Source organism: Notolepis coatsorum (genome assembly GCF_963971535.1).
Source record: "Notolepis coatsorum genome assembly, chromosome: 5".
In the NCBI taxonomy this organism is placed as follows: Eukaryota; Metazoa; Chordata; class Actinopteri; order Aulopiformes; family Paralepididae; genus Notolepis; species Notolepis coatsorum.
In genome coordinates, this window is record NC_140169.1 from 193763552 (window position 1) to 193791213 (window position 27662).

The 27662-nt window shown below is 46.5% G+C and overlaps 2 protein-coding genes across 2 annotated transcripts in view; both read right to left on the minus strand.

Annotated features, from left to right (window-relative positions):
• LOC311228908 (kelch-like protein 9) overlaps positions 1–24171 on the minus strand; it is a gene marked incomplete at its 3' end in the record, with an annotated part of 121474 nt that extends 97303 nt beyond the window's left edge. The window contains exons 1-5 of the mRNA XM_084314867.1: positions 24083–24171; positions 15465–15518; positions 14117–14447; positions 13344–13476; positions 10865–11061 (exon numbers count right to left, since the gene is read on the minus strand). Of these exons, the coding sequence (XP_084170993.1) occupies positions 10865–11061; positions 13344–13476; positions 14117–14447; positions 15465–15469 (666 nt within the window). The 5' untranslated portion in view covers positions 15470–15518; positions 24083–24171. The remainder of the gene's footprint in view (positions 1–10864; positions 11062–13343; positions 13477–14116; positions 14448–15464; positions 15519–24082) is intronic.
• Positions 24172–24662: 491 nt separating this feature from the next.
• The window catches only part of hao2 (hydroxyacid oxidase 2 (long chain)), a 32417-nt gene continuing 29417 nt past the window's right edge, over positions 24663–27662 (minus strand). Inside the window, exons 8-9 of the mRNA XM_084315057.1 lie at positions 27581–27650; positions 24663–25486 (exon numbers count right to left, since the gene is read on the minus strand). Of these exons, the coding sequence (XP_084171183.1) occupies positions 25431–25486; positions 27581–27650 (126 nt within the window). The 3' untranslated portion in view covers positions 24663–25430. The remainder of the gene's footprint in view (positions 25487–27580; positions 27651–27662) is intronic.

The following is a 27662-nucleotide window of genomic DNA, read 5'->3' on the forward strand; positions in this document are numbered from 1 at the left end:
GAGGTGGCATAGGCTAGCGCTATATTGTGCGCTCGGGGTACTTTCAGGTGCTTCAGTAATATTGCATACTTGTGACGTTCATCAACGACATCCACCATCATTGTCTCTAAGCACATTCGGAGCTCTGTGTACTGTGCCCGATTCTCATGGGTGAAGTCTGGGATGGTCGGTGTGGCAATGTATGACGCCGTGGATGGCTGATACATCGGCGAGCGTTGGGGGAGAGGCCTCCTAGGCGAGTCTCCTCTTGCGCCTCTCTGTGGGCTGGTACCGGCAGGGTACCATGGCCCGCTGGTCCAGGTGCTATTCCTCGGGGCTGGTCGTGCGTCGTGCTCACCCGTGAATAGAGTCGGGGGTCTGTAGCGCAGCGCCGCGGGGGTATAGCCTGGGCTGTACTGGACCTCCTGGTCCGGTGGAGTACTGTGCTGTCGTCGGGCTTGGTTCTCCTCCTCTCCCTCTTCTTCTTCTATCAGGTCCTCTAGATCCTGTAGTCGTTTATTTAGCTTCTCCGCAGTGTATGCTGCTCCTTCCTTGTAGCTGGGTCTCGCTTGGACCGGTCGGGGAAGGGGGTCTGCGGGGGGTATAGGCTTGGTCTGTTGGTCAAGTTCAGGGTCGCTTGCTCGGTTAGGAGACGCTGCCCTTGACTGTTGTCTCGACGAGTTCCTTGAACCCCTGGCGGAGGGAGAGGGTGTTGCCTTGAGGATCAGCTGCTCCATTAGTTGCGCTTGTAGCTTGTCGCGCTCGGCTTGTAGTCTGTCGCGCTCGGTTTCGCGCTGGATGAGAGCGAGGTCGCGCTCTGCTTCTCTTTGGGCACCGGCAGCGGCACGCTGGGTGTCTGCTCGGTCTCTTGCCATATTCTCTTCCGTCTGAAGGCGTCTCATCTCCAGGCGTATGCGCTCTTCTTCGCTCCGTTGCTGTGTCTGGAGTCGATTGCGTTCACCCTGAAGTCGATCGCGTTCACCCTGGAGTCGATCGCGTTCGGTAGAGGCTGTCAGGCTGACGAGGAACGCCTGTGATAGCATCCTCTCCGCTTCGCTGGGGGAAGACGGTTGTAGAGGTGAGCCGCTCCTGGCGGTACTCGTTGGGGAGTCCTGGAGCTCTATTTCCTCTGCGCTCTCCTCCTCTTCTTCCGTGCAGAGTTCTCTCTCTGTAGGGTTGTCTTCCTCCCGGGGCTGGTCGGGGACTACTTCTTCGGTATTGGCGGGGGGTAAAGGCATGTCAGCTCCCTCCTGGTCCCCACCGTGAGCTTGGTCAGTTACATTAGAACCCACTAGGGCCTCTGTGGTCGGGGTAACCTGGTCGTTAAGGTCAGACATAATTTTACTTTCTACTTTTACCGCGTTTACCGTTTGTAGAAGGCTAGGTAGTTGACTGACAGCGTAATCCTCTAAGTACTGAGGTGTCTGTCGTCTGCGCCGCGGGCGTTCTACGTTAGGAGGACCGTTTCGTGGAGTGTTCATCATAGGCCATTTCAATATTAATAACACTATATTAATATTACACTAGTTACCCTCCGGCTCGAAGGACCAATTGTAACTGAGGGGTACAATTCCCTGACTGTATTGATAAGTATGGTATCATTAAACCACTACCGCTTTATGTACTTTAACTACTGGCCACACAGTACATGATATAGATATGATGAACACTTTCGTAGAGGTGGCATAGGCTAGCGCTATATTGTGCGCTCGGGGTACTTTCAGGTGCTTCAGTAATATTGCATACTTGTGACGTTCATCAACGACATCCACCATCATTGTCTCTAAGCACATTCGGAGCTCTGTGTACTGTGCCCGATTCTCATGGGTGAAGTCTGGGATGGTCGGTGTGGCAATGTATGACGCCGTGGATGGCTGATACATCGGCGAGCGTTGGGGGAGAGGCCTCCTAGGCGAGTCTCCTCTTGCGCCTCTCTGTGGGCTGGTACCGGCAGGGTACCATGGCCCGCTGGTCCAGGTGCTATTCCTCGGGGCTGGTCGTGCGTCGTGCTCACCCGTGAATACAGTCGGGGGTCTGTAGCGCAGCGCCGCGGGGGTATAGCCTGGGCTGTACTGGACCTCCTGGTCCGGTGGAGTACTGTGCTGTCGTCGGGCTTGGTTCTCCTCCTCTCCCTCTTCTTCTTCTATCAGGTCCTCTAGATCCTGTAGTCGTTTATTTAGCTTCTCCGCAGTGTATGCTGCTCCTTCCTTGTAGCTGGGTCTCGCTTGGACCGGTCGGGGAAGGGGGTCTGCGGGGGGTATAGGCTTGGTCTGTTGGTCAAGTTCAGGGTCGCTTGCTCGGTTAGGAGACGCTGCCCTTGACTGTTGTCTCGACGAGTTCCTTGAACCCCTGGCGGAGGGAGAGGGTGTTGCCTTGAGGATCAGCTGCTCCATTAGTTGCGCTTGTAGCTTGTCGCGCTCGGCTTGTAGTCTGTCGCGCTCGGTTTCGCGCTGGATGAGAGCGAGGTCGCGCTCTGCTTCTCTTTGGGCACCGGCAGCGGCACGCTGGGTGTCTGCTCGGTCTCTTGCCATATTCTCTTCCGTCTGAAGGCGTCTCATCTCCAGGCGTATGCGCTCTTCTTCGCTCCGTTGCTGTGTCTGGAGTCGATTGCGTTCACCCTGAAGTCGATCGCGTTCACCCTGGAGTCGATCGCGTTCGGTAGAGGCTGTCAGGCTGACGAGGAACGCCTGTGATAGCATCCTCTCCGCTTCGCTGGGGGAAGACGGTTGTAGAGGTGAGCCGCTCCTGGCGGTACTCGTTGGGGAGTCCTGGAGCTCTATTTCCTCTGCGCTCTCCTCCTCTTCTTCCGTGCAGAGTTCTCTCTCTGTAGGGTTGTCTTCCTCCCGGGGCTGGTCGGGGACTACTTCTTCGGTATTGGCGGGGGGTAAAGGCATGTCAGCTCCCTCCTGGTCCCCACCGTGAGCTTGGTCAGTTACATTAGAACCCACTAGGGCCTCTGTGGTCGGGGTAACCTGGTCGTTAAGGTCAGACATAATTTTACTTTCTACTTTTACCGCGTTTACCGTTTGTAGAAGGCTAGGTAGTTGACTGACAGCGTAATCCTCTAAGTACTGAGGTGTCTGTCGTCTGCGCCGCGGGCGTTCTACGTTAGGAGGACCGTTTCGTGGAGTGTTCATCATAGGCCATTTCAATATTAATAACACTATATTAATATTACACTAGTTACCCTCCGGCTCGAAGGACCAATTGTAACTGAGGGGTACAATTCCCTGACTGTATTGATAAGTATGGTATCATTAAACCACTACCGCTTTATGTACTTTAACTACTGGCCACACAGTACATGATATAGATATGATGAACACTTTTCCACCTGATGAAACCAAGTCCACACAAATGTATCCGTCGAATCTTTAATATATAGCAATGGGTATATACAACGTTCACGTAATGACATTTATGATTTGAATGCACTTGTAAGGCAAATGAGTATTCGTAGGCAAATCAACATTGAATGTCCAATCTCTGGTTACGCAGGAAGCAAGTATACAACCTGGTTCTTTAGGGAACTATAGCGATGGTACTTAATGATTATAGCTGGATACACTAAAGGGGGTCCCGCTGGTTGTAAGTCAGTAGGGGGGGGGGGGGGGGGGGTTAGGAGAGCCGCTGGCGATATCCCATCTGGCCAACGATTTCTTGGGAGAATTCAGAGTGCTGAACACGGTGCCCACAGAACCTTGGTCCACAGATGAATACAGTTGGGCCCTCTTGTAGACGGTAGCTGCCGGTCCACAACGAAGAGACGTGAGGCGACCTCACTCGGGTTAGAGCGCCGTCTCACCTGGACTCCTCTCAGGGGTAGTTCCAACACTTACCAGTGTTGGCTGTTATCCATGGCATAATCAAAGCACCCAAAGCAAGTAGATAATCCAAGCCGTGTAGGGCTCGCTGTCGTCCGGGTAAGGTAATCCAATGTGCAGGTCCACTCGTCCTGGCCCAGAACTCCTCGGATGAAAGCACCACACGTGGTCTGCCCAGCCTGGTTAAGACTCTAGATAACGCGAGGAAAACGATGGGGGTACTGCTCACTTTATAACTCTAACCGAACGATGCACCATACATAATAGACTATTATTAACTTAATAGAAATACGTCCCACTCGACGGTATAGTGCCAAACTATGACAATTCAACTATTAATCCACACGATGTCTCAATGCCATTCTGAGGCCAAGTTGACCATACTGCACCACACGTGTATCGTGGGTGAGGCTTAACGTCTTGCCACTAGGTTGGAGGGTAAAGAACTAAGGGCTAAGGGAAATTCTACTTTACTTGCGCCATATATATATGCGCTGTGAACAAATAGTACCATTCGTATTTCGGCAGACGTATTCCTACGCGGAACCGGGGCTAGTAACGACATGTTCGTCGGCACGATTGAACTTGAACCAAGGGGCTTGGCTGCTGGCGCCAAGTTCTTGTCCAATGAGAGAATGAAACTATTATGGGCTGTTAGTAGACCAAAGGGATATTCAGTGTATATGTACAAGGAATATACAAAGGATATCAAACGATATACAAATACTATTAAATATAAATATATATATTCGGTTTAATCTGATCCTTCACAACACACGTTAAAAAAAAAATAATTAAGTGAATCGAACTTGCCACAAACGGACGATAGGATCCACAGCCAAGCAGCGTTACCAATTGAGCTAGTTTGTCGATGGTAAAAATGGGGGGATTACTGCTACATAATGCTGCCGCGACGGAGCTCCGGTGGGAAAAGTGAGCCGTATTGTATATTAGTACATTGAACAGTGATTAATATTATTAGAGATGACTGATGATATTATTATGACTGATGACTGCGATGTGAAAGGCGCCGCGAACTCCTTCCTAATGCTGCGGGCGGCGTTGAAGGCGGAAAGCGGCGGTGAGGTGAACCACAGCAGCCTCGTTGCCGCGGCTGCCGCGGGGCGTGGCCGCGGCGGGTCACGTGCCTGTCGGGGCCAATCAGGCCTACCCCGGAAATAGGAACAGTTGCGGAACAGCTACAGGCCTCCCGTCCCGCTGCGCGCTTTGGATGCGGACAAGCGAATCGCTTATGTCCAATATCCCCGCACTCAAAACAGCGCAAGCTGTCAGTACTCGCATACACAGCATACAAGCTCTCCCCAAACTTCACAGTGAAACTAGCATTTAACGTTTGGTCTGCGCTTTTCAAATACATAAACACTTGCCTACGCAACGAGAGTACATGTTTCAGCCCAGGTTCCTTACACCCAAGAGCAATAGGTCTGAATCCACTCGCAAACCTCCCGAAGCGAATCAGCTCCCTCGACAGAGCCTCGTCTTTGATAAACGGAGGTACATTAGACACGACTACCCGTGTAGCGGGAGCCGACAGCGGCGATACGGCCACAAGCACATCCCTCACAAAAATGCCACTCGCAATTACTTTGCTTACCAAACTTTCCTTTTTCAAAAAAAACACCACAGCCTTATTCATCCGCGATGCATATGCGAGATTTTCGCATCCTACCTGCTCGCTGACAGCTTTCAAAACCTCTTCCACCGTAGCAGTCCCCTCGGGGACACACCTCACCCCGTGTCTGAGCGACACCGACTCAGGTCCTGCTGATTGCGAGGCCATGTCACCGGCCTGCAGCGCGCCGCCTCCACTCACCAAACAATACACTCGCCTCCAACACTGTACACTTGCACCAGTTACCCTGATAGGAAAAAATAACCCATAAAACCACACCTCACTGTGCACATAGAAAAGAAACGGAAAAATAAGAACCAAAAAAAAAGGGAAAAATAGAAGAATAGAAGAAACCTCCACAAACACCTCCGCTCACGTCAATCTCACTCCCAGCACCCTGAGAGAGAGAGAGAGAGAGAGCAAGAGAGAGAGAGAGCGAGAGAGAGAGAGAGAGAGAGAGCGAGAGAGAGGGAGAGAGCAAGAGAGAGAGCGCGAGAGAGAGAGACAGAGAGAGAGATAGCAAGAGAGAGAAAGAGAGAGAGAGAGAGAGAGAGAGAGAGAGAGAGAGAGAGAGAGAGAGAGAGAGAGTGAGAGAGAGAGAGAGAGAGATCAGAACAGAATAGATTGCATTAAAAACTCACCAAACATCCAAGAGGAAGGAGACAACCGTGGAGTTGACAAAGTTCACCAGTCCATATTGCCCCCCCCCCGTTGGGATGAACTTGGGAGTCTGTTCCTAGTTTATCTGCCACACGTTAGCACTCGATAACGTAGCTAACGCTAGTTAGCTGTCCCTGCCTTTAGCTAAGCCGACATGGCTAGCCTGACTGAACTTTCTAACACGCAACAAATTTCATCTTCAGTCCATCTGCCGAAAAACCTCTTTGTCTTGGCATAACCTAATCACTATACTTGGTATTGATAAGCTTACGGCACGCGCCGTTATTTCTTCTGCTCCGATGCTGCACAGCGCTCCCGTGGATAGCGCCGAATAGTCAGACCCCGTACCCAGGGCCGCCTGGGAGAAATGCGAGGCCCTGTGCGAGATTTGGCCCTAAACAGAGAGTACACAGTGGCAGAATACCTGAGCACTGTGACTGAAGATCCTTGACTAGGTACAGACTCAGCGAGCACAGCCTAGCCATCGAGAAAGGCCGCCATAGGCAGACTGTGTGTGTTAGAAAGAGAGAGAGAGAGAGAGAGCATGTGTGTTTGTGTGTTAGAGAGAGAGAGCATGTCTGTGTGTCGTGTGTGTGTGTTAGAGAGAGAGCATGTATGAGAGAGATAAGCAAAGATGAGCCCCTAAAGGATATTCAACTTTTAATGGAAGAACAAAACAGAAGGAAAAGATAACTTCACAAAGGCAACATGAATATACATAGATCCAAAAGGACAAAGATCAACACTTAAAACCAAAGAGAAGAGGGTCTATACCAGAGAAAACAAAGTAGCAAGGAGCCAATGGCCGACATCAGCTAAATAGGCTAACTGCAAATAGAGTAGCCAGGTACTGACACCAGGCCACACACAGCTTTGGCCAACGCTACCCAAGCTACACAAACGACCAAGACAATTCACACACAGCACATGTCGTATCTCCAAATGTTGTGAAGTAACATATGTTTTGCCTGGAAAAAAACATCGTTATTAACAAAACATTCAGGAGGGGAAGGAAGGAAGAGTGGGGTAATGTCCAATGGACATCTTACCTGCACCAAGGAACGCAGGGCGAAAGGCCGCAACACAGGTCTCCACGTTGACGAAAGGCCTCTCGCTGGTGGGACAAAAAGAAGCTATGGCCGGAGCCTTGTCATGGTGCAGGCCCGACTACATCTTCTGTCAAAGATGATGTCGTAGTCAGAGTGCCAGGGCCTGCTATTCTCACAGCTAATGTCAATGGTCGTAGCACAAGCTAACAGCTAACTCTAGGCTAACTGATAGCATCAAGCTAACGTTCCCAGCCGAGCGAAAACGAGCAGCTAACGTCGTAGCTAAACAGCTAACTGGCTAACAGTTAGCTCAACCCGGCTATCGCTAACCATTAGCTAACGTAGAAGCAAGCTATGCGGCTACCACTGAAAAACTGTACAACGTGAGAAAAGCAATATAGGCCAACACTTCAGACAGCCGCTGTGTTTTCCTCTTCTCATACGAAGAGAGAAGGGAAAAAGAAGGCAATACACGTCCCACTACAGAGTGGTGTTTACCATAGCGGTGCCGGCAACAAGTCCCTCGCGGACTATAGCCGACTTGAGCATGGAGATATTCTCATAATGAAACACCAAGCTCACCTCCCTCGCACCAGGTGCTGACACCAGGCCACACACCGTTAGCTACTACTACAACAGCTGGTCGGCCCGTTTGGCTCCCGAGAGAGAGAGAGAGAGAGAGAGAGAGATCCACGGCGGGAATAGAATAGAGTGCATTAAAAACTCACCAAACGTCCAAGAGGATGGAGACAACCGCGTGGAGTTGACGAAGTTCATCTGCCGAACGACCGTCCTCTTCATCTTGGCATAACAATGCTGCACGTGCTCTCTCTAGGTTAGCTAACGCTAGTTAGCCTTTAGCTAAGCTAGCTACTAGCCGACATCATCATGGCTATATCCCGACTGAACCACACGTTAGCACTCAATATTATAACGTAGCTAAAGCTAACTAGCTGTCCCTGTCTTTAGGAGGGATGGCTAGCTTGACTGAACTGTCTAACATGCAACAACTTTCATCTTCAGTCCATCTGCCGAACGATGTCCTCTTCATCTTGGCTGGCATAACCTCCAATGCTGCACGCGCGAAATAGTCAGACGCTACCTTACCTGTAACCCCTCCCCTCATTGAAACCAATTCTGCTGCAGAGCCTCAGAGCTGCCTCCAATAGTGTATCTGCAGAGCCGCAGAGCCAGGAACAAGTCAGACACATTCTACAAACGTGTCTAATGTGAAATATATAAGCATATAAGCAAAACTAGATTTTAGGTCTGTGATGAAAAAGGGCCTCGCGGGAAGGGGGGCCTCGCAAAAAATTAATAAAAATATTTTTTTTTTTTTTTTTTTTTTTTTTTTTTTGTGCCAGGCCCCCCTTCCCGCGAGGCCCTGTGCGACCGCACTGCTCGCACACCCCCTGAGGCGGCCCTGCCCGCACCTGTAATGTAACCCCTCCCCTCGTTGAAACCAATAGTATATCTGCAGAGCCGCAGAGCTCCAATAGTGTATCTGCAGAGCCGCAGAGCTCCAATATTATCTGTAGAGCCGCAGAGCCCGGACCAAGTCAGACACATTCTACAAACGTGTCTAATGTGACATATATAAGCATGGAAGCAAAACTAGATTTTAGGTCTGTGATGGAAAGTGATTGTTAACATTACATTTTTAAATTTCTTTATAAAAAATTTAAAAATGTAAAAAATATAAAAAATAATTTTTTTCGCAAGACACCCCTCCCCGCGAGGCCCTGTTCGACCGCACTGCTCGCACACCTCTTGAGGCGGTCCTAATAGTATAAGGATAGTAACATAGTACATAGTAGTATAGACATAATAGCTTAGTAGGTAGTAGTAGGGGAGAGTGGGGTGAGAAGTGCCAATTTTTATTTAAAGTGCCTTTAAAGTAAGGTGATTACAGTAATGCCCCCAACTAAAATATGTACATATAGTTTATGATGTTGTGCATCCCTGGGGACAATAACTTTGGATCTTAAATAAACTGTTTCAGAAATATAGCTTTAGAAAAAAAAGTGGTTTTGTGGCACAACTTGCCCCCGGTGCGGGGTAAGTTGTGCCATTAGAGAGAATACACTGGGGTAAATTGTGCCATTGATAATTTTAAGTAAAACAGATAATTTTGATCTCAAAAGCGGTAAAAGCATCCTGCAGATCTTCATCTCCTTTCCAACCTGACGTATAGTCTTCCCCTGTTGCACCTCTTTCACTGCTCTTTCCAACTTCTCAAGAGGAGTTGAAACCCTGTCTGTCTTCCGTTTGTATCTGCGAGGCATGATGGATTTTGGTCTAAAATTAAGAATATCACATCGTTTTAGTGATCAAATGTAAGAATGCAATGTACAATAACAATAAAATACAATAAAGTAATATATATAGTTAATAATTATAAGTTGGGGCAACTTAACAAAGAGATTATCTGGCACAACTTAACCCAGGCCCTTTGGCACAAATCACCCCAAGCCTACCATTTTGAAAAAAATGCATCCCTCAGCTGTTTTGAGCTAGCATCAAAACATGTGTGAACTGTTTTCAAAGTTGTCTATAATTGTTCAAACACAGCAATAAAAAAACCTTGATCATACAATTTTTACTTTGGAGGGCAAAACCATGTTTTTTTTACATAAATGTGCTTAAATGTGTCTTCCTTCTTTGCAGGTTGAGTGAAATGGATGCCTCTTCAAAAATATGTTGTCACATGACCAACTTCTTCTATGGTTTTCTAGATAACAGGGGTGGCACTGCTTGCCCCTTGGCACTACTTACCCCACTCTCCCCTATAGGGATAGTAACATAGTACATAGTAGTATAGACATAGTAGCAAAGTACATAATAGTAGAAGACAGTAAGAAGGGTTAGTTCTAATTTTTTCTACTTTTTCTCCTCCTTTTTTCTGTATTTTTCTCCCATCCCAATTTAGTCGTTATGCCAATTCCCCCCACCCTTCCTGGTCATTGCACGCATTTGCCCCCCACTTGCCGGTCTAGGGAGGGTTGATATCACATGTCCCCTCCGATACATGTGGAGTCAGCCAGCCGCTTCTTTTCACCTATCAGTGAGGACTATCACTAGGGGAGCGTAACGCGTGGGAGGCTCACACTACTTCCCCCAGTTCCCTTCCTCGCTGTGCAGGCGCCCCGACCGACCTGTAGGAGTCGCTGTTTACAACGACCAGGATACACACCCCACCGGCTTCCCACCCGCTAACACTGCCAATTGTGTTAGTATGGACGACCGACCAAGCCGGAGGTACCGCTGACAGCTGGATTTGATACCAGTGTCTCTGCGGTGGTAGGCAGACGCTTAGTCTGCTGCGTTACTCAGCCGCCCACAGAAGGGTTTGTTTTTAAGTTTTCTTTTTCTTTTTCAAGAAAATTCGGCGGGTTTCAGTAGTCCTGACTGTGGTGTGGTGGGATCCGTTATTTTAGCCAGACCTTGTGCAAATCAAGATGGAATTTCGATTTTCTGTGGGAAATGAAGAAAGAAAGAAAGAAAGAAAGAAAGAAAGAAAGAAAGAAAGAAAGAAAGAAAGAAAGAAAGAAAGAAAGAAAGAAAGAAAGAAAGAAAGAAAGAAAGAAAGAAAGAAAGAAAGAAAGAAAGAAAGAAAGAAAGAAAGAAAGAAAGAAAGAAAGAAAGAAAGAAAGAAAGAAAGAAAGAAAGAAAGAAAGAAAGAAAGAAAGAAAGAAAGAAAGAAAGAAGAGAATCCTCACCTCACTGCTCAGCAGCTGGTTGCAGAAGCCCAGGACTGGGATCACTTGCAGGAAGTTGGCTGCCTCCAGAGTGTCCTGCAGGGTGCCCATGTTCAGGGTGACCCTGGACGTGTAGATGAAGTCTATGATGTTCTTCAGACCTGCCTTACTGACCCCATGCAGCTTGATCTCCTTCATCTCCTGTTCCCTCATGCCTCCTGAGAGGTAAGGAGAAACAAGAAGCAAAATGTAAAATATCTTTGTGCCTTTTGTCCATCAGCGTTTCATGTTTATTAGCAGTGTACAAGTAGAACCTCAGCTCAGTTTGCTCTCCTGTGAAATGTATTGCATGAATGTTGAAACAACACTTCCATTTGAAACAGAAACTATTTTGCACGTATGTTGGGATTGTGGTACATTTCACAGGAGAGCAAACTGAGACCAGTAAGAATACACCCTGAGCTTCATGTCTGAGAAAAGCACATTTATAGTTGTTTTTGAAAAGGATTTACAATTGGACATTGTCTGCTATTGTAGCCCAGTGAGAGCCTGCAGGGAAATTGTAGCTCAATATTGGACCGATCAGTGAAGTGATGGTCTCTATTTGTCAAGTACTGTACATGTTAGACAGACCGTGAATAGGGTCCAAGATCCAAAATAGCGAAGTTATCCTTCAACTCAATCCTGTTCAAAAGTGTGGAGGCAAAATTAATTAATGATTTTGTGTTCATTTCGGGAAAGTTGCATTGAGAAAAATCTATAGGTTTCTTTTTCTACAGGTCATGGATGTTCTCAGCAAATGTTGTGACTATAGACCAAATGGGTCAGGAGATAAGGTTGTTTGAAAATGGAAGGTTTGGCCTGATTTTAGTATTTTTATTTAGCCTTTATTTAAACAGGTCAAATCACATTGAGACCGAGGTCTCATTTACAATTGATGGTGGCACTAGAGGAAATATAATAATAAATATAAGGTCACCTAAATCTAGGGGTCATGAATGTTCAGACCAGATTTTGTGATGGAGCAACTAACAGGTCAGGAAGTACACTCATCTGAAAATGTTATGTTTGGCCTGATGGTGGCGCTAGAGGGAAGGTCATGGGGTCACCAAAATCAATATGTTTCTTCCTCTTGGGATCATGAATGCATTTCATGGAAGTCTGGCCATTACTTTTTGAGACAGACTGTGATCAAGGAATCAAACATGGCAAACATACTGTAGGTGACGAACAGGTGAAAACATAAACCTCCTTTGCAGAGGTAATGATATATTATTAAATGCTGATATTGTGAAGGTAAACAGTTAAAATACTGTATGATTGACTGGTCAGTGGGAAACATAGACGTCTATCATGGCGACAATTATGCAATGAGATGTAAACGTATACAATCTGCTGAATCTTCTACTATTTATGAGCATTCATCTCAGTAAAATGAAAGTGAAATGGAAAAAACAGAAGTGGTTTAGCCTACTGAATATGTCGCAAGTGTTCACTAGAAACCTGCATGAAAATAGATCCCAGGATAGCATTGGAATTATCTAAATTGTCTATATCTTTCTCCCCTTAATTATATCCCTGAACAACTGGTGTTGGATGTTATCGATTTCCCCCAACTGCCACCGCAGACTTTTCCCGTTAGTGCAAATAACTCAAATAGCTTTTCAAATTTAAGATACGAATAAAATAAAATAAGATATTCCTTTATTGATCCCCTTGGGGAAATTCAGGCATCATAGCAGCATGGGGAAGGCGAGTTACAGGTATGGGCAGGGTAATAGTAGAAGACATAAATATAGGCAATCAAATTATAGTACAGTAGAAAAGTAGAAATAAGCAGTGTAAACAATTAAATTAACTCTGAATATAAGCTCAGGAGGTAGAGCAGTCATCTGGTAGTCGGAGGTTCCTGGTTCGATTCCCGCTCCTCTGGCTGATGTGGTTAGTGGTGTGTTGGGGGGGTATGAGTCTGAGGCTGAACGTGCTTCTCATTTTGGGTGAACATTTGCGGTGAACATTATGACCCATCTTGACTTGGTTCATAAAAGAGGCGGAGCTAAAGCACAGGTCGGGTTTTGTCAACGAAGAAATAAATGATGGAATAACAACAGACTGGAAGCGCAACTCAATGAGACCTTTTGATAGCAGTAAGTTGTTCTGAAAATGTGAAAAATACTGTCAGAAAATAGTTATTGCAGATACATAAATAGTACTGTAAGAACCTACTTAACCCTTTGAGATGTACGATCACACCGGTCTGATTAGCATTTTGAGAACTGAACATTCTAATGATGATGTAACAATACTAGTCCATGTCCAGAGTTAATTATGTTATGTTAATTATATTGATTTGTTATATTGTTTACACTATAAAGGAATATCTTATCTTATCTTAGTCACTATGGCGTTCTGAAGTCTGTGAAAATGCTCACCTCAAAGGTTTAATTATTTGTTTGTCATCTGCCTCCTGAGTTTTGCCTAATGAGAAAGGATAACTCACCTGTGAACATGGCCTTGAAGTAGTCGCTAGCTGAAGCCATGAGGACCCTGTGCACTGGGAAGGAGTCAGTGCTGTCCCCAGGCACCAAGATGACGTCACACAGAGTGTCGTCTACCCGAAACCTCTCCAAACCCTTGGGGGAGGGAAACATTTAGAATCAACGGTTTGGGATCAATTCCAAAGCTACCACCTCATATGGTACATTAAATGGTAAATGGACTGCATCACTTTTATCCAAAGCGCTTTACAACTTATGCCTCACGTTCACACATTCACTCACACACCGACGGCGGAGGCGACCATGCAAGGTGCCAACCTGCTCATCGGGAGCAGTTAGGGATTAAGTGTCTTGTTCAAGGAAGAGCGCTGCCCAGGAAGAGCCAGAATTTAACCGGGAACCTACCAGACAACCACTCTACCTGTCGCCATACATTATTTTCACACGTCATATGAGTTTATGTAAAGTTTATGTAAAACTTAGTGCTTCAGAAAAGAGGATGGAGGACATTCACAGAATTTCACACGTCTCAAACGACTAATCGATTGTATCATACATTATAAAGTCATATGAGTTTATGTAAAGTTTATGTAAAACTTAGTGCTTCAGAAAAGAGGATGGAGGACATTCACATAATTTCACACGTCTCAAATGACTAATCGATTGTATCATAATAAGAACTGTAGGCTACATACAATTTATACAACATGTTTCACTAATCCAATATGGTTCATGGTGGTTGAACTGTTTAACAGGGTGCCTTCATGTGTCGTACCTGCAGAGTGGCTGCTCCATGTTCACTGCTGCTGAAAACCCTGGTCAGAGGCCGAGGGGGAAGCCTTGTCTTCAGGGTGGCCTCCGGTGGTTTAGGGGGTGTCTCCAAGGGCACTGGTGCAGGAGGCTTTGGAGCTGGGGCTGGAGCTGGGGCTGGAGCTGGGGCTGGGGCTGGAGCTGGTCTGTCGCCTGAGGGAGCAGGTCGGTCCGGTTGGGCTGGAGGTCTGTCTGGCTGAGGCGGAGGCCGGGGGGGCTCTCTCGATTGGTGCCTGCTTCCCAGACGAGACAGTCTACGGTGGAGCCTCCCTGCACCACTGTCGTCTCCACTACCCCTAGAAAGATGGACACATAAAGGTCTGAGTTTGTTCATCCTCTAATTATTTAAGTAAATTATTATTATTATTTTATGTTGGAAGTCTTTTTTGAAAGATGGAAGACAAAAGAGAGTATTGACTGTGTGAAAGGAAGATTTTTGTTAACTAAACTATTTGATTAAACTGCTAAACGGGTGTCTGTGCCTTTGTCGATGTGCCCTCCTCAACAAACAATTATTTTGTGAGTTATGTGAATTGTTACACAACTGATGTATCTTTTTTTTTGTTTGTTTTTGTTTTCAAGACATGAGTCACATGAGTGCATGACACATGAGTGCATGCTTACCAACTGTCCGTCTGCAACACTACTATCACCAACATCTAAGAAGGGAGATCCCCCCTTGAATGGCCCTTCTAAGGTTTCTCTCCTCCACACTGCCTGTGGAGCTTTTTTCCCTATTGTTAGGTTTTAGTGAGTTTTTCCTTACCTTCGCGTGGGGTATGTCTGGGAGTGCTTGCATTCTTTCATTTATTTGTATTCATCTAAAAATGTTTGGACCTTATGGTGTTCTTGTTCTGTTCTTGACTTATTGTTATGTTTTCTTCTTGACTTGTTTAAAGAAGATCTGTACGACCCATGGGGACATTAACGTGTGTTGTCGGGCCCTATAAATAAATTTGATTTGATTTGATTTAAGACAGTATGAATATTAGACACTTCATAAAAATGAAAAAAAAATAATAATAAGTAAAGATTGAAAAGTATTTTTTTTTTACAAAACGTTACTATTAATTTGAACTTCAAACAAATAAGAAAATGATTTCTGATTTCAGAACTTTTGGCAGTTACAATACATTGGTAAAAGGCTGATAATATTGACTGAGTGATATCCGTCTAGCCCTAACTAAAATATACAACACTATACAGGAGGGATGAGGGATCAGCCTCTGAGGGTTCAGTTCATGGCTTCGGTAACCAGGTTCTTAACTCTTTCTATATTAGAACGTACAACATGTACAGTACAACCAGCTTACCCCATGTGATCTGCTTCTTGGTGATGCTGCCTATTGTTACGCCTCAAAGAAGTCCTGAGTAGAGACAAGGGGAAGGATTCAGAATGAGGTTGTTGTATCACCCTATAAAGTATAAATAGAGGATTGTTGAGTCTTTATGTCAGTTTTGGATTATGGTGATATCATTTTAAAGAAATACTGCCCTTTCTACTCTTGTACCCCTAGACATGGTCTATTCATTACTGGTTGATTGATTGATTTTTATTTATCTCAAACCAACACACATACAGTAACTATCACAACAAATTGATAAAAGCATAGGCGGTCAGGTGGCGTAGCGGAGATTGCGCTCGTCACCAACGCAGGAGACGCTGGGTTCGAGCCCAGCTCTCTGCGTTGCTACCAGCTTGGCTGGGCGTTCATACTAATACAATTGGCAGTATTAGGGGGTGGGAAGCTGGTGGGGGGGAATCTGGTGTTGTGGACAGCGACGCCTACAGGTCAGGTCTCGGCGCTTGCTAAGCAGGGCAGGACTTGGTGGAGATAGCGTGCCCTCCCACACATTTTTTACGTCTCATGCAGGCTGTTCCAAAGTGACACCCTACAGACCGAGATGCCCATTTGCTTCAAGGTCATTTTAGGGTTTAGGGTGTTTTAGGAGCAGTTTCCCTCTTAACCTGTAGATACCATCTCTGCCTGTGAAAATGTTCTGAATGTTACTAGTAGGCACTGTATTATTTCTTACTTTAAACATAATTTGCGCTGTTTTGAATTTAACCTAGTCAGTGAATTTCAAAGTTTGATTCTTTAAAAACAGAAGATTAGTGTGATCTCGATAACCAGCATGATGCTCTTTTCTGTAACGTGCAGATCTTTTGTAGGTTGGTTTTGTAGGTATTTTCCCAAACTTCATTACAATATGACATGTAAGGTACAATAAGTGTGCAGTATAAGGTGTAAAGTGCCCTCTGGTTCAAAAACTGTCTTGTTTTACCCAATATTCAAATACTTCTGGATATCTTTGAGCACAAGTATCCTATGTGGGGTTTCCAGCAGAGCTTGTGGTGTGGTATCCGTCTGAACTTGTTAAGTCTGCCTTTTGTTCTCTCTTGTTTTTGTCCTATTTATGCAATACATTTTATGTCTTTTATATGTGCTTTGAACTGTTTGAATTTGTGATCTCGGTGATAAGGTAAAACCTCAATGTCCTTTTCGAGAATAAATAAAGGTTTAAATCAATCAAAGCCTGTGGTCCAGGCTAATGAAACACATTATTATTGTCATACAGGACATTTAGTGTCCCCATCCACAGTTTAAGAAATATTTTCTTTCAGGCTACCTACTCACTAACTAGTTTGAACAAACTAGTAAAGTGGTAAGTGAACCTTGTGTCATGTAAGCTCATCTGATTAAGTCAGTGGCGTATGAGTAATTTAATCAAAATGGCTCATGGATTTCCTGGTTGCGTTGATAGCCATCTTTAACATTTAATTCTTGTGAACTCTCAGCTCGATTCATTATTCTATTAACACAGTGGTTATAGCCTTATTATACTCTTGTTGTATAATTCCTACACTATTTTATATTGCTTGAGTAGCCTACAATATATTGTGTTTTACATAATGGTGTTTTTACTTTTCATCTTAAATTCCTTTATGGTACAATGGAGATGACCATTGTTATGATATCTGTAATAGTACTTTTCTTGTATGTTTTGTAATGGCACTCACAAATGGTATGCTGTATATACACCTTTAAATCTTGTAGATCTTAGTATTGGGTGGAATCACTTTTGTCTTGGTTGTGTCGTCTTCCTGCCAAGCTACTACGCATAGCAGCAGCCTAGCACACATGATCTAAAATGACTATATCATTTGGTGATTACAAGCAGTGCTGTATCTAAACCCGTGAATGATTTGTTCAGATTTAACTGCACGATGGCATGATGATGAACTGGGACGGTGGACAGGAACAATGTTAACAGGGGATGCATTTAACTCTTTCACTACCGCACTACCAAATGGTTAACCCTTTCACTGCGACAATACAGAAGGTTAATAACGCTTTCACTGCCACACGACAAAGGGTTAACCCTTTCACTACCGTCTGTAGTTTATGTTTATGTTTATTAGGATCCCCATTAGTCATCAACGTGTTGACTTTTCTTCCTGGGGTCCTCACAGATATACACATACAAATATGAAACATTGAGTGTAAATCAGTCATATATCACATACATAATCAATAGAAAATAAAACAAAAGGTCATAGGTGAATCCATTTCACCATACCTTAAAAAAAGAAGAAAAAACACTTGTAGTAAACAGAAGAAGTTTGGATAACATGGCTGCAGCTACACTCATGCATGACATATATTGATTTCCTTCCGGATTATGGCTCCTTTAAGTTTCTTTTTGAAACTGTCTTGTTGTCTGTCTTGTTTTCTGTCTGTATGATATGTAATGGGATAATATTCCAATATGTTATGGCTCTATACATTGCAGTTCTGTATCGTTAGTGGCTTAGCTTGGCATCACACTGCACTATCTCACGTACATGCACGCGCACTGAATAAACCACAAATATACCTCTAATACCAATATTAGTCTGACCACACCCCTCATCAGCTTACCTTCATAAGCAGGTGTGTGGTCACCTGCTCTCCTCCTTCTCGCTTTCACCACAAGGAAGTGCCTCGGTAGTACCCCACTTGACGTGTCGTTGATAGTTGAAAAGAGTTGTGACTAGGTTTACATTGTGCCTAACCTTTTTCTTCTCTCACTTGTTTGTATAAGAAAAAGGTTTGGGTCATAATGTAGAGTAGACCCGCTAGACCTACTCTTCACCACCGATTCTCCATTCCCGCCTCCGTCGTGCGTTCCGGTGCTGGGCTGTTGCCACTCTCGTGGTTGCTGACCCAGCCCGGGAGACTGCCGGTGGATAGTTTTCCTCACCGACGAGCCGAGGGTTCTGTGCCGTCGCTCCGGCGATGGCCTGATCTCGACTCTGGTTCCTCTGTTTCTGGGGAATCGCCCGTTGATGAACGGGGGATTGTCTTAGAGCCAGAGGATTTGCGACGAAAACTTTTTGCGTCTGCTCGCTCACGTCGTAACATGGTGGCGTGCAGACGCGAACGGCCTGGGTTTGGGGAATTGCTGGAGACCAGCGAGGCCGCGTCCGACTCTGGATTTCTGATGGAAACTGAAGACTTCATGGAGGAGGCGGACGGGTTCTTGTATGATGGTCCCGTGGAGGGGAGTATCCCTCCTCCGGAGACCCCGGAGGGGGGAGAAATGGCTCCACGGGGCGCCTTGTTCGAGGATGTCGGGGAACCACCTTGGCCTCATCGACAGGATGCCCTACTGTCAGCCGCATCGGATTGTGGCTCCTTGACCAGTCGCAGCCTGCTGTATGCGAGGGATGCGGGGTCGGTGGAGGAGGGTCCGCAGGGGGAACTGCGGGCCTTGTTCCCCGAGCTCATGGCGGTAGCCGCCGCTGCAAACGGTGTGCCGCTGCCGCAGCCATTGCCTGCACCTGTCCCTGATGACCTCATAGGCCATCCCTGGCAGCGTCCCCCGGTGAGAGGGGTGGACGTTGTCTACCCATTTTTCCCATCGATGGGGGCCTATGTTCGTCGGGGTCAGGCGGTCTCCAACATCATGGGACGAACTCCCGCCTACGTACCAGTTACGCGGGTGTCGGGGTTGGTCAAAGGTATGGGGGAGGGCGTACCTCGGCTTGACAATCCGATGGCCGCGCTCCTCTGTCCGGATATGGTGTGGGAGCCCCTATGCAAGCCGGTCCTCCAGGGGAGGTCGGCTAGGCGATTGGCTTATTGGGGTGACCAGTCATTCATCGCCGGTACACAGTCGCTGGCTGCGGCCTCTAACATCGCCCACCTGGCTAGATTTGTATCGGGGATAATGACGGGCGGCGCGGATCTGAACGAGGTGAGGTGCGATCAGATCACCCAGGCTGCGGGAGCTGTGCTGCACCTCTCCCAGGTGCTAGCCATAGCCATGGGGAAAGTGCGCGCCCTGGCCACCCTGGGCCAGCGTCATCTTTGGCTGGAGCAGGCCCGTGTGCCGGAACGGAAGAGAACCCCTCTTCTGACGGCCGCCCTCTCCGACGCTGGCCTGTTCGGGAAGGCCCTGCTATTGATGACCTCAACATGCAGAGAGATGGCAGAGGAGAGGTCCATTCTCCAACCCCATTTTCCGCCTCCCGTCCTTGCCGGTGGGGGCAGAAGGATTCCGCGACGTCGAGCTGTCTCCGTCGCCGCTACCACTGCCTCCACCGCCACTGCTGGCCCTGCCAAGAGGGCCAGGGGAAGAAGCGGCGCTTCGGCCACCGCCGGCCCATCCCAGACCGGAGGAGACGGTAGGGATCGTCGTGTCCAGCAGACTGTTACCTATCATCCCTCCGGGGCTCCCCGGGGTGGCAAGACTCGAGCGGCGCGAGGTGGCAGGCGCCGTTGAGAGTGACTTTTCCCCCTCTGTGTCCCCTCCTCTACACCCTCCCCGGCCCCTCTATGATTTTGTGCCTTGAACACGTATTTATTTATTAATAAAAAGTTCCCTGACATAAGGGGGACTGTGTTTGGCCGAACAAACTGTGTGTTTCTTCAATACAAATCATGTGGTGGGGTTGTGTTTTATGAATCTACCCTGTTACGTTGGGGGAATGAGTTGTGTTGTGTTACGAGTTTTTGAGCAAGGTCTGCAACTTACACTCGGTAATAGGTTCTATTAGCTTGATGCTCCACATGCAATTAGAACTGGTGGTATTCCATTGCTTTAACTAAGTATATGTGTTCACAACGCTGTGTTGTTAGTTGCAGTAATGCTCGTACACACTTTTCATGGCCTAGCCATTACTCTCGTTCAACGTCTTCCTATGTGTAGCATAGGCTGCGGGTATGGGATTCACGCACAGGCGACTTGTGTTTTGTTGTAAACCCTTTTACACTTTGTGGGTAGCTAACATTGTATTAGCTTATGCTATATATTTTGTTCTACCGGAGGTTTTCAAAATGGCTACGGTTGTTTTCTGTGTGTAGGGATAGAAGGTGTGTTTTTCGGGAGGGGGTGTCGGATAAACCCCTCCTTTTTCCCACTTGATTGGTTTAGAGGGTTTGTTGACTTTTCTGCTGAGCCAGTCAGGGCCAAGCCAGTGCTTGACGGGGGAGGGGGGGGGGGGGGGGAGGGGTATTCTACCGACTCCTGTTATGACAGGATCCGGTGGGTTTTCCCCGCCCGTTATAGCATTGTTGCTATGGCGACGCCTTCCATGAGCTGGTGTCGTAAAGATGTCGAGGTTAGAGCGCAGGACTTAACCTGCTGCGCTCGTTTTTGTGTCAAACTTGAGTCTGTTGGTCACGTGTCTCACAGTTTACATATCTTTTTCTTGACCGTGGTCTCATGTGGGAAGGTGTTTCTGGGGGAATCTGGTCTTACACTCTGATTAAAAAGAGTGACTGGATTAAAATCATGTGAAAAACAGGGTTTTTTACTCCCAGCTGTGCAGTTAGGTCATACATGTGATGCCTTTTCTTTATTTTATAAAGAGTTGAATGTGTCTTGATGGATATGAAATGAGGGTCCCTGATGGAACAAGACTAACGTCTTCTCAGGTCTGCCTCCCCTTATCTTTTTGTATGTATTCCTGTACTGCAGTCTGTTGGGTATATTTTTTCATTCATTCATTCATGGAGTTGATTGCATCTCGCCCCTCTTGTCGTTTCCCTGGGCGTCTTGGGGATTCAATATGGTGGTCTAAACGGCCTATTGTTGATGTGGGTATGTCCAAACGCACACATAGTGCTAGCTCAGGATGTGCTTTGGCCGTTGCTGACTGGCGCGCCTCGTTTGCTTTGGTAAAACAGCGTTTTTATGGAGCAATTGGGATGGGGGTTTTTCCTCTTCCGACATCCTGTGTGTTGTCGATGGGTTCCCGTTCATGTCAGGGGATGATGACGGAATGGGTCTGGGCATATGGGAAGGGTCTCACGCCCTAGGGGTGGGCCGCCAGACGCGGTTCATACCGACACGTCTGGGTGGCGCCTTCTTTTTATGTTGGGATCAGACGCGCATATCTGCCCCTTCTCCTGGGGTTGGCAGGTCGGCGTGATTAGGGCACGGGACTGGTTCTGGTCGCGCTGGTCCAGATCAGTGCACCCGTTGTCCGCTGGGGATGCAGATCTGCTGTTCTGGTACCCTGAGGGACTTAGGGTTTTTTCAGGGGGGAAAAATGCTAGGTCGATCCGGGTGTCACAGGGTTGTGCGTTATGGGACCCCTTGTTTGATGTATTCTGCACTGTCATAGTGGCTTATGGCCGTGCCGACCTGTACGCATCCGATCTCGTCGGATCTCGGCTGCTGTGCGGGTTGGTCTTGGTTGGTACTTGGTTGGGTGACCTCCTGGGAATACCGAGTGCGGGGTGCTGGGGGCTGGTCTTCCATATTACGCTCTTCTCTTGCGTTTTGGCGCTGAGGAGCCTGTTGGGTGGGGTTAACCTCCTTTGGGATCCTGTGCTCCCCGTATCGCCGGGCCCGGTCCGGGGTGATGCCCGTTGACCTGTAGGCCCGGGATAGCCCTGTTGGGAACCGGAACGCGGGCTGCGGCGGTGCCGCAGGTGCGTTTCGGGGTTTTTTCCTGAGGGGTTATAGGACCAACCATTACATGGGGTAATGCCTGGGTGGTTGGTTCTCTGGTGTGTTGCTGCAGTGTCAACTCCCGGTTCTCCGGTTGAGGGTGCCCCTGCACGTTCATGACGTCTGCCGATCGTATGGGCTTTTCTGTGGGCAGCTGTCAGGGGCCGTGTGGTCTACGGATCCCGCTTCTGACGTGCTGTTGAAAGCTTGGTTATGCGACAACGCCAGCATACGCCCCTTCCGCCGGGGCGGCTGTTTCAGCTGTCCTTTCTGGCGCCTGCCTCGTCCGCAGTTTTTTCCAGGCTTGGGTTGACGACCTGTTGCCTGGTCTTCCCCGGTGCACTGCCTGTTTCCGTTGGTTAACTCTTGTATGTTATGGCCATGCTGTCTGCCTGTTGCAGGGCTTGTGTTCCAGGCGGCGTGCTGTTGGGGGGGACAGGGCCCGCTCGGCTGAGGGGCCTTTGTCCGAATACGCTGGCGATGTGAGGGGCGGGGTCACTAGGTGCCCCCCTGGTGGGGTCTTGATGCTGGCATCATGGACTTCTCCGGGCCCCCATTTCAGGGAGCCCAGTCCTTGGTGGGTCTGGGCCTTCCTTCGCGCTCCGCTGCTACGGCCTTGCCACGGGGTTGGGTTGGCCCTTGACCCCGTGATTCTGGGGGCAGTAACGAGGTGGTTTTTCTCCGTTCGTTCCCGGGTGGCATGCGGGTTGTGCGTGTGTGTAGTCGTGGGGTCAAGCCACGGCTGCTCACCCTGTGCGTTGAGTGCTTGAGTGCCTCTTCGCACGGTCGGGTCCGTCGCCTTCCCGTGACGTCCCTAATAGGGGGGCTACCCGCCATTAGGGGGGGTCGGGGGGGCTCGGCCCTCCCTGTTCTGATGGTTGTGGGGGGGCTGTCAGCGGGGTGTATTTGTCAGCCAGTGGCTCCGCTTGGCCTCCCTTGTGCAGTGTGATGCCAAGCTAAGCCACTAACGATACAGAACGATAGGTTATGACTATAACCAAGTTCTGTTAGTTAGGGGCGATGCTTGGCATCAGACGGCCGCTGCAGCCCTTGTCCTCACCTTGTGGTGAAAGCTTGGGAAGGAGGAGAGCAGGTGACCACACACCTGCTTATGAAGGTAAGCTGATGAGGGGTGTGGTCAGACTAATATTGGTATTAGAGGTATATTTGTGGTTTATTCAGTGCGCGTGCACGTACGTGAGATAGTGCAGTGTGATGCCAAGCATCGCCCCTAACTAACAGAACTTGGTTATAGTCATAACCTATCGTTTTCTTTAGAGTTGGTTCTAGGCAGAGGTAGCGACTACTTGAAGCATGTCTGGTATTATGGTCATGTCTATCATTGGTGGATAAAAGCATAGAATACAATTGAGTGGGTTTACCTAAGGTAGAAATGTTCTTTAAAAACTGAATCAAACTGCATGCTAGTCTCTCGTCCACCCTCATCCACGACAGTCTAGCATGCATTCCCTCCACACTATTCCTTATAGAGCAGTCGGGCAGCTCTATTTTGAGTGAGCTGGAGTTTACTAAGCTCTTCCTTTGACGCGCTAGACCAAATGTAGTGTGATAGTAAAGGGTTAACCTTCTGTAGTGTGGTAGTGAAAGGGTTAATATGAGCTAAGAAGTGGGACTGATGCACCCTTCACTTTATTTGACTTATAGCAGCAGTCAAACAGGTGTTTTGGCAAATGGCCTTCACTGGTGTTTCAAGCATTTCATCAAGGCTATTTGCCTAAATGTCCTCCTCATTTGGCTTCTACCAGTCATGCATTAAATAAGATTAGGCCACTACGGTATATGTCAGAGAGAGAGCTGTGTTGTTGCCTTCTGTTCTATTTGAACTCTTTTGAACCCGTATCTATTGATTTGAAGGCTGGAGATGAACATGGCCCCTTACACCTTCCAGCAAGTGGGATATACCATGCACCCCCCACCAGCTCTCAAATCACCTCTCTCGTGATTCAAGTGACGCATAGTAACTTACCTTGAAGTAATCCTTCTCAATAGGCTTGATCTTGTGTCTCCCTCCAGCCTGCAAGCCTAACAGCACACGTACAGTGGAGACCTTTGACATCAACGCGAGGAGCTGAAACTGTTGTCTCCTGTTGTGTACCAGCTGCATGGAGGGGGGGCTGAAACGTGTGGTGAGCAGCAGCCATTGTCTCTCTCTAGACCTCAGTCACTTCCTGTGTTACTTCTCTTTCTTGCTCTATTTTTCTCTCTCTCCACTGTGTGGAACTCCCCGTCAGGGTTGTGATAAAGTGAAATGTTATACCTATACTGTAGATGAAAAGTGAATTGACCTGTGCTGTGCCTGCTGTATCCAACACTCCATTCAACTTAAGAACAGAAAGTACCTGTTCTAGACCTACTCATTATATCATGATGCGCATGTCTGCGATTAAGACAAGTGCCGTTGCCTCTGTCTAGGAATCCATTTCTCATCTAGTTTTACACTGAGTGAAGGTCAACAGTAATGGACAATAAAATACATTTAAAATAAAAGAAGTGAGGACAGTAGACAAAATGCTTTTTGAAATTTGAACCTTTACTGTGAGAGTTTAGTTTACATTTCCCCATCTTCTGGATGCTGAATGAATCAAGTTGGCATTAGAACCCCTCTGAGTAGGAGTATGCGCTGACCACTGACCACTGACCACTGATCACTCCCCTTTTGCCCCATCTTATTTATCTTATTATACATGGCAAACTGATTCTGGATCAGTCTAAAACTTCAGAGGACCAATGCTGATTCCTTAAAAAAAATCTTCATCCATAATGCATTTTATGTGCTGAAGTGACCTCAGGGGTCATGTGCATCAATATTTTACAACAGCTGGTCACAGATGTCACAACTTAGACTTAAAACTAGTCGCCGATCAGGACTAAGTTTGATGCATACTGTATGGGCCCTGAACTTCCAGTCTGAGCGGCTTCATACAGTTGTTACCATCAAATCAAAATGACCAATCATGTGATTTTCAAATTCCAGCAATTTTGCTTTACATTCCATCACAAATCTCTCCATCTCTTTCAATCCAAAATCAAAACCCACCTCCATAATTCACTTGCCAAGTCTGCCATCATATCTAACGACCACCGGAGCCCTCATTCACACTATTTCACACCAAGATATTGAGTTATTAACCATAAAGCATTAGATACAAACGTCAACTTTCTTCTGAGCTTCATATACAAAGAACATAACTCAGTGATGAAGCTTTGCCTCCAGCAGAACACCCATCCTGCTCATTAGATTTCACGCTCTTGCCGTCCAGTCCCAGTCCAGTTCAGTAGGTCGTCCTGTCATGTAGTCTCCCCCTGCTGGTGTGTCAGAGTTTGGAGAACTGAATGAGGTTCCTGTTGATTTCAGCCACGTTCCTGCACCCTGATCGAGGTGGATGATAGGGACAACATGTTAGTGTCGTGTGGTTAGAACGTGTTGTAGAATCTCAAACCACGCCCTCGTTTCTTGAAAACGTTGCTTCCCTCAGAGAAACTAATACGTCAGTTGATGGATTTTTATAGACCCTTCATCCCGTCACCTTCTGTGATAGAGTTGCAATACATTTGTGAAAACACAAATAGACAGGGTTGTGTGTTGTTATCAAGACCAGGGTCGATTACATTTCTGTCGACCCAGGAAGTGGATTTTCCATAATCCAAAACTGAAAAGAAAATGCCAGAAGACTCTAGCAGGAGCACTCATTCAAGGGTACTACGACTATGCTTGCACCTCATGGTACCAAAGCACCTCAAAGGCACTAAAAAACAAATTACAAACATCTCAAAACAAGCTAGTCAGACTACTACTTGACATGACTCCTAGAACCCACCTCACCCCTGCCCACTTTGACAACCTAGGATGGCTTAGAGTAGACGACAGAGTACAGCAACTTGCAATGGGCCTGGTCTACAAGATACACTACGCGACCAAGGTACCCATGTACATGTCAAAATACTTCCCAAAGGTCAGTGAATACCACGATCACAACACCAGAGGGAGCTCCACAAATCATGTAAAACCCAGATTCGGCTCAAACAAGGGACTAAACACGTTTCGCAATTATGCCACATCAATGTGGAATGCCCTACCTAAAGCTGTAAAGGAATGTGAATCACTACCCACTTTCAAAAACACTCTCAAAAAACACCTACGTGAGACTGCAATTCGAAACTGGCCCCTACAAATGTCCTAACCTAGTTGTACAGTAAATGACCAAGTAAGGCTTTGTCAGTATTCCAATGTACAGTGTAAAATGTGTGTGTGTCCCCTACCCAACCCCCCCCCCCCCCCCACCTCCAATGTACAGCCCTCACCCAACCCACCCAACCCCACCCCACCCATCCAACCTCCTCCAATGTACAGTTTCTACGCCAAATGTATATACACTCCTTTTCTGGACACTTTTGTATCACAAACAGTACTGTATTTGCAAATCTGATATGTCATAAATGTATAGATGTAGCAGTACTGTCTATCTGTATGTCATGTATGTCATATATGTTATGATGAATTGAAAATGGGGGACCCTGATGTAAACAAGACGAAAGTCTTTCTCTGGTCTGCATCCCCTTAACAATTGTATGTATTGAGCTGTACTGTACTGTACCCATTCTGCAATCTGTTAATAAACTTTTCAATCAATCAATCAATCAGACATGAAATGATAACAAAATGCTTATCCAGTCAAATTATTTTGAACAATTGTACTAGTTATTACTTACACAAAGTACTATAAAATGTATTTAAATTAGGGATGTCCGATATTATCGGCCGACCGATATTATCGGCCGATATCGGCAGTATAAAAAAAAAAAAAAAAAAAAAAAAAAAAAAAAAATTTTTTTTTACATTTATTTAACCTTTATTTACCCAGGCAAGCAAGTAAGAACCAATTCTTATTTTATTTATTGTCAAAAGTATGCATGTTGGTTTAATTCAACAACAAGAGATATGTAATGTTAATTTTTACTTTTTTAATTATCATATTTTGCACAGATAATGCTTACATTTAGAAAGCCTTTTGAATGCATCCAGTGAAATAATTAATTACCTGAAATTATTCAGTTTTTTTGGGGGGAAACCCTGCATATATCGGTATCGGTTGATATCGGTATCGGTATCGGTATCGAAATTAAGAGTTGGACAATATCGGAATATCGGTATCGGTAAAAAAGCCAATATCGAGCATCCCTAATTTAAATACATCTGCCACTGGAGCTTGCATAGCCTTAATTCTCTGACGCGTCAGGCGAGCATATAATGATATGAATAATGATTACATGTCATCTGCATAGAAGTTCATTTAATAAAAATACACGTATTTTCCACATGAAGGCAAATATCCTGCTTGTTTCAGATACAATGCTATAAAGTTACATATTGCTCCAACAACAGTGCTGGCCTTGCATTTTAAATAATTTTCGTACTGATAAATTCTAAATGTAAAAAGGCCCTGTATCTTTGATATAGACTCACCAGACAAAGCCATGGACAAACGGAACTCATCGTTTAAGATCTGTAGTACCTCCCTGACTCCTTCCTCCCCCTGGAACACAAT